The 6,000-nt window shown below is 36.6% G+C and overlaps 1 protein-coding gene across 1 annotated transcript in view; it reads right to left on the bottom strand.

The window, feature by feature from the left end:
- Nucleotides 1-3,682: 3,682 nt before the first annotated feature.
- GRPR (gastrin releasing peptide receptor) overlaps nt 3,683-6,000 on the bottom strand; it is a 195,582-nt gene continuing 193,264 nt past the window's right edge. The window contains exon 3 of the mRNA XM_069760048.1: nt 3,683-5,915. Coding sequence (XP_069616149.1) covers nt 5,523-5,915 — 393 coding nt within the window. The 3' untranslated portion in view covers nt 3,683-5,522. The remainder of the gene's footprint in view (nt 5,916-6,000) is intronic.

Genomic DNA, 6,000 nt, shown 5'->3' with positions numbered 1-6,000 from the left:
AAACCCCTCCCTGGTAAGCTGAATTCGGACTGTAAGATGGACCCCCGTTTGACACATTTTTTTCCCCTATTTTCATTCTCAAAATTTGGGGTGCGTCTTATGGTTCGGTGCATCTTATAGTCCAAAAAATACAGTATATAGCTCGTTTCATGGAGCCCGGCCTCTAGTGGCAGGCCAAGAGTGTGCAATAGTTACAGTGAAGGAAAGAGTTTGTCTCTTAACATACCAGTCAACTCTCTCCAGTCCATTGATTTCAGTTATTTACTTACTTCCCTCCACTTCCATGTCATATTCAGAACAAATACAGTTATAAATCCCCAACAAGCGGTGTGCTTGTTCATATACCCTGTTATCTCTGTGTGTAAATACAGTGATAGCTGTATACACTTTAGAACAAACCACTGATAGCTGAATGTGTTATGGAAGATGTGCTAAGCTTTCTAGTTCTAGTTTGTCACTTTCAAAAACTTTTGTTTTTTCAACGCAACTAATAGTATGGGTGGAAACATGATTTAATTTAATATTTTGACTTTTTTCTGACTAATGTATGATAATCAATGCAAGCTAGGTGTGATTTTTTTTTAAACTATAGGTTGTGCAATCTTTGGTTTTGCCATCACCATCGTCAAGTCAAAAGTTGCTATGAGCATTGTTATTGACCTGTTGAATAAACTGCAGTTTTGTAACAGGCTTTAAGGTTATAAACACCTTTGTATAGACTATTATCATTTGTATTCGTGCTTCCTAATTGTAAAATTTCTAAGTAGTCTTGAGTAGCAACTTTCCAAATAGTTTTCAATAAAAATGTTATATTATTTTCCTGCTGCATAGTGTCTGTAATTTTTGTTTTTGTATATAGCGGAGTGCTTTGCACAAATGCTACCAATCAATCAAAACTTCTGCCCAGTTCTGATGTCTCTCTCTGATTTTTCCCTCCTTTGTCTCAATGTTAGATTTAGGAGCAGGGAGGCGGGTGAACTGAGATATCTACAGAGTGGAGAGTGGTAAAAATAGACTGTAGAAAAAGGGGAAAGCACAGAAAGAAAATCCGAGCAGTGTAGAAGCAGTGGTGATATTATATGAACAAATATAGCCAGCAGCATCATGAAAACACTCAAAACACGCATACAGCCTATATTACTGGCAGGGACACTCTCCCAAAAGGAAAATCTGAACCCTTGATCAGGCTGCAAACTGCAGATCAGGGAGCCTGAAAATGAATGAAGGAAAATAGATTGGGGACTGAAAGTGCAATGCTATTAACAAATATGATCAGTCTGCTAACTTATTCAAAAGTCATTTATTTTCTGTCAAATGTGTCTCAAGCCTTTAATGCTATGTTATCGTCCTTTTGCACACATCGTCCAACACAAGCTTCTTTTTCAGATTCTTCAGTCCTTTGAAGGTTTAAGAAAAAGTTAATTTCAAGAAAATGTGAAGTGGAAAAGTTTTTGCTGTGTTGAAAACCATTTACAATTGTAAGAAAAATTTGCATGTATTTGATGATAAGATGAATGCTGAAGTATCCGCATGTAGGGGAACACATGTATCAAAAATATATTTCCAAATGAAAGTGGCAGTTTTACTATTGTGAATGCGCCTTAACTTTTCATTTACGGTAATTGTTATTTTGGTTCAGCATGTTTGTCATCACAAAATCACCATTTGCAGTTTTTCAGCCATTTCCCTTTATTGCATCAATTCCAAATCTCCTTCATTTATTGTATATGGTAGGATATAATGCCAAGTAAGCTCTGGCAATGTCATAGACAATGAATGACAATGAATGAAGTGGTGTTGCGCATTCCCGGCCATGGCCCCATACAAATGGTACACTTCATAAACCAAAGACTAAGATTAATAAATCATCAACCTTTTTAATGTTATATTAAAATGAAGCCAGTCTTCATTTCATTATAACTATGGCCTCAATGATGTCTTTATTGTAAATATTCTGGAACATGAGACACACACGACAGTATCGTCACCAGAGCCGGATGAGTTTGTTGACTTTATGGCACCATAACTCTTCTCTTTACTCTGAAAACTATACGTATTTAGGAATCCAGATTTGTTTGCTTTTATTAGAAATACAACATTTCACCCCAAATATCTACATTTGTTTGTGCCACATTAAATTCTTGTAAGAATAGTTTCATTTGCAAGTTTTAATAGAAAAAAACAATATTATATTACAATAGAGGCAATGTACTATGGCAGAAAGTTCATCTTCTGATCTCTACGGTCCTGGTATCCAGGCACGTCATCTTCGTCCAATGTATGCTAGCGCTGGAATTCTTCCTTTGCAAACAATGCATATACACGGGTTTTAAAATTTTTGATTCTTAATGTATAATTACAATATAAGCTTTACATATACAGGTGTTTGTTACAAAATTAGAATATGATCAAAAAGTAATTTAATTTCAGTTCTTCAATAGAAAAGGTGAAAAATATTGTATATTAAATAGAGTCATTACAAACAGTGTGATCAACTTCACGTGTTTATTTCTATTAATGTTGATGATTATGGCTTACAGCCAGTGAAAATCCAAAAGTCATTATCTTAGTAGATTAGAATACTTTATAACACCAGCTTGAAAAATGATTTTCAAATCCAAAATATTGGCCTACTGAAATGTATGTTCAGTAAATGCACTCAATACTTGGTCGGGGCTCCTTCTGCATCAGTTACTGCATCAATGCGGCGTGGCATGGAGGCGATCAGCCTGTGGCACTGCTGAGGTGTTATGGAAGCCCAGGTGGCTTTGAGAGCAGCCTTCAGCTCATCTGCATTGTTGGGTCTGGTGTCTCTCATCTTCCTCTTGACAATACTCCATAGATTCTCTATAGGATTAAGGTCAGGCGAGTTTCCTGACCAATCAAGCACAGTGATACTGTTGTTTTTAAACCAGATATTGGTTCTTTTGGCAGTGTGGACAGGTGCCAAGTCCTGCTGGATAATGAAATGTCCATCTCCAAAAATTTTGCCGGCAGAGTGAAGCATGAAGTGCTCTAAAATTTCCTGGTAGACGGCTGTGATGACTTTTGGTCTTGAAAAAACACAGTGGACCTACACCAGCAGATGACATGGCTCCCCAAACCATCACTGATTGTGGAAACTTCACACTAGATAGACCTCAATCAGCTTGGATTGTGGCCTCTCTACTTTTCCTCCAGACTCTGGGACTTTGATTTCCAAATGTAATGCAAAATTTACTTTTCTTGTGGCGTGTGTCAATGACTGCCTTCTGGACATCTGTCAAGTCAGCAGCAGTCTTCCCCAAGATTGTGGAGCCTACTAAAATAGACTAACGGACCTTTTTAAATCATTAGGAAGCCTTTGCATGTGTTTTTTGTTAATTTTTCTAATTTATTGAGATAATGACTTTTGGGTTTTCATTGGCTGTAAGCCATAATCATCAACATTAACAGAAATAAACACTTGAAATAGATCACTCTGTTTGTAATGACTCTATATAATATATGAGTTTCACTGTTTGTATTGAAGAACTGAAATAATTAACTTTTTTATGACATTCTAATTTTGCGAGAAGCACCTGTGTGTGTGTATATATATATATACAGTATAGATACATATACAATATACAGTATATATATATATAAACAATATATATACAAAAACAATAGATAGATATTTCACTTTATAAAATTTAGAGTTTTGAATTAAAATCTAATTGACTAATTTTTCCAAAAACACAGTAAAATTACGAGATTTGTATTAGTTACTGTATATGCAAATTAATGTGATACAACTATAATACGATTTTATGCTATTTTTAATGCCTCCCTCAGATTAGTACATTGCCTCTTGTTAAATTTCACATTCGTTCAAAATTCTCTTCTCGATCTAAAGGTCAAACATTGGCTTCAGTGCCGGTAAACAATACTCTGTATAACTTAGTAACTATATGCAGAAAATAAATACTTAATATTACACGTGTAATAACTAGAAATGTTTACACACATGGACATAATCCATCACTAAGTTCAGTTTGCTGTCCATTTTTAACCCTCTGAGTAGTAATGTAAGGAGGTGGGAGTAATGGCCAGGTCAGAGATCTCTCTAGACTCTTCTTATGTCCTTGGGATTCTTGAAAGAGCCGTGAAAGTCCACATTGTGATACACTGATCTATGTAGGTTAAAAAAAAAAGAGGATTCAGCCATTCCCCTTGTTTTTTTTAATTAGCCTATTACCAGAAACATGGTGACTGCTTCACCTATTAGCAGCATGGGTAGCAGGGATTTCTACAGATTTCTACAAGAGATAAGCAGCTTATGATAATCCAGCTGATGCTCTCATAAAACTTAATAAAAGAAAAACCTGGTTTGTATTCATATCTGTAATGAAAGATTGTTTAAAATTTGCTCCCAACTAAAGTGAATATAAACTGGTCACACTCACTGCTTCTTTACATACAGTCTAAAGAGTTGCTCTAACATGTGAAGGATGTCAATGTTTAAAGAGGTTGTCCTCTTTTTGGTCAACCCCTTGTCAATCCTTTTGTTTCCCCTCAGTAAAACAATAACACCTATATTCACCTCCAGTACAATGCAATTCCAGCTGTGTCCATACTGGCAATCCTGGGGCTTGCATGACATTGTTATGTCATGCAATCACTGCAGCAAATCAGCGCTAGATTCATTCTTCTCTCTTTTGGACAAATCAAGACATCTGAAGGAAGTGAGAGAGCAGCGGAAGCTCTCACTTCCTACAAATTTCAATTATGTCTGTTGGAGAGAAGAGTGAAGGTAAAGTAGATCCCCGGGAGAGCCAATGCTGATACCGCTTGAATGTCGCCTGCACCAGAGTTGAGTATTGGTGTTATTATTTTACTGGGGGAAACACAGGGATTCAGAAGAGGTTGTACAACTAGTAGACAACACATTTAATGGGGTTATATAATTAAAAAAAGTTAATGACTGCTGCAAAAGATTAGAATAAACTATATTCACCTGTTTTTCCCCCGCAGATGCTATGCTGATTCTCCGGCGGTGCTCCCAATGTTTACAAACAGCTTGCAGCCAATGAGTGCACATATTCAATATTACTGGCAATATTGCTCGGTGATGGAAGCTATGATGCCAGCAGTACAGCACATGATGGCTTAGTCTGCTGTTGGGCTCTATCATTCACATATAGGCCAATTGAAACAAAGAACAGAAGAACCATTGGAGCATCAGTGATGGATCTATAGCGAAAAAAGTGGTATAGCTTTTCTAATACATTTTGACCTTTTTATAAAGTTGGATCTCCCCTTGACTCAAGAAGACATGCTCAATCGAGGACTAATTTTCATATTGCACAAGGCGTATATACATATTGATAGCTCTATAAACAGTTGAGTTTGAATTCCGTTGAAATATTTTAGCTGCAACATAAGTTGAACAAAACTAGTTGTAACTTTCCGCTCCCTCAGTAAGACTAATACTTTTTACAGATACTAAATAAGAACCCCCACTCACAAGGTACACATGTACAAATACCCAGGTGACATCTTTATACACAACCTTCATGACAGATCTGTTTGCCATTGATCAGACTAAAGCTGGCAATGGAATGGTTAGTGCTTTTTAGTGAAGTCATTCGGGTGGTACTCCTTCCCATGCTCTGAGACCTCACAAGAAGTCTTGGTCTGCAACAGAACAACTGGTTGTTAAACTGTTTCCTGAAACTCTTACTGAGCAAGTACAAAGCAAATGGATTAACGCAGGAATTGGTAAAGGCTAAAACCCGAGCACAGATGCTGGTGATGTAGTGTAAGACGGAAGTGTCCACTTCTGAATAATGGTAGGAACGATATAAATAAATCACATGGTTGGGAAGCCAGCAGAATGCGAAGAGCCCAACAAAAACCAAGACTGTTTTAGCAAGTCGTTTTCGAGATTCGATCTGGGAAGTAAAGAAAAAAACAGAATATAGATTAGAGTGTTGCATACACACGTTATTTATTATATCTATCTATCTATCTATCTAT

This window comes from Ranitomeya imitator, chromosome 3 (assembly GCF_032444005.1).
Source record: "Ranitomeya imitator isolate aRanImi1 chromosome 3, aRanImi1.pri, whole genome shotgun sequence".
Taxonomy (NCBI): domain Eukaryota; kingdom Metazoa; phylum Chordata; class Amphibia; order Anura; family Dendrobatidae; genus Ranitomeya; species Ranitomeya imitator.
This window is presented reverse-complemented; position numbering and strand designations above follow the sequence as displayed.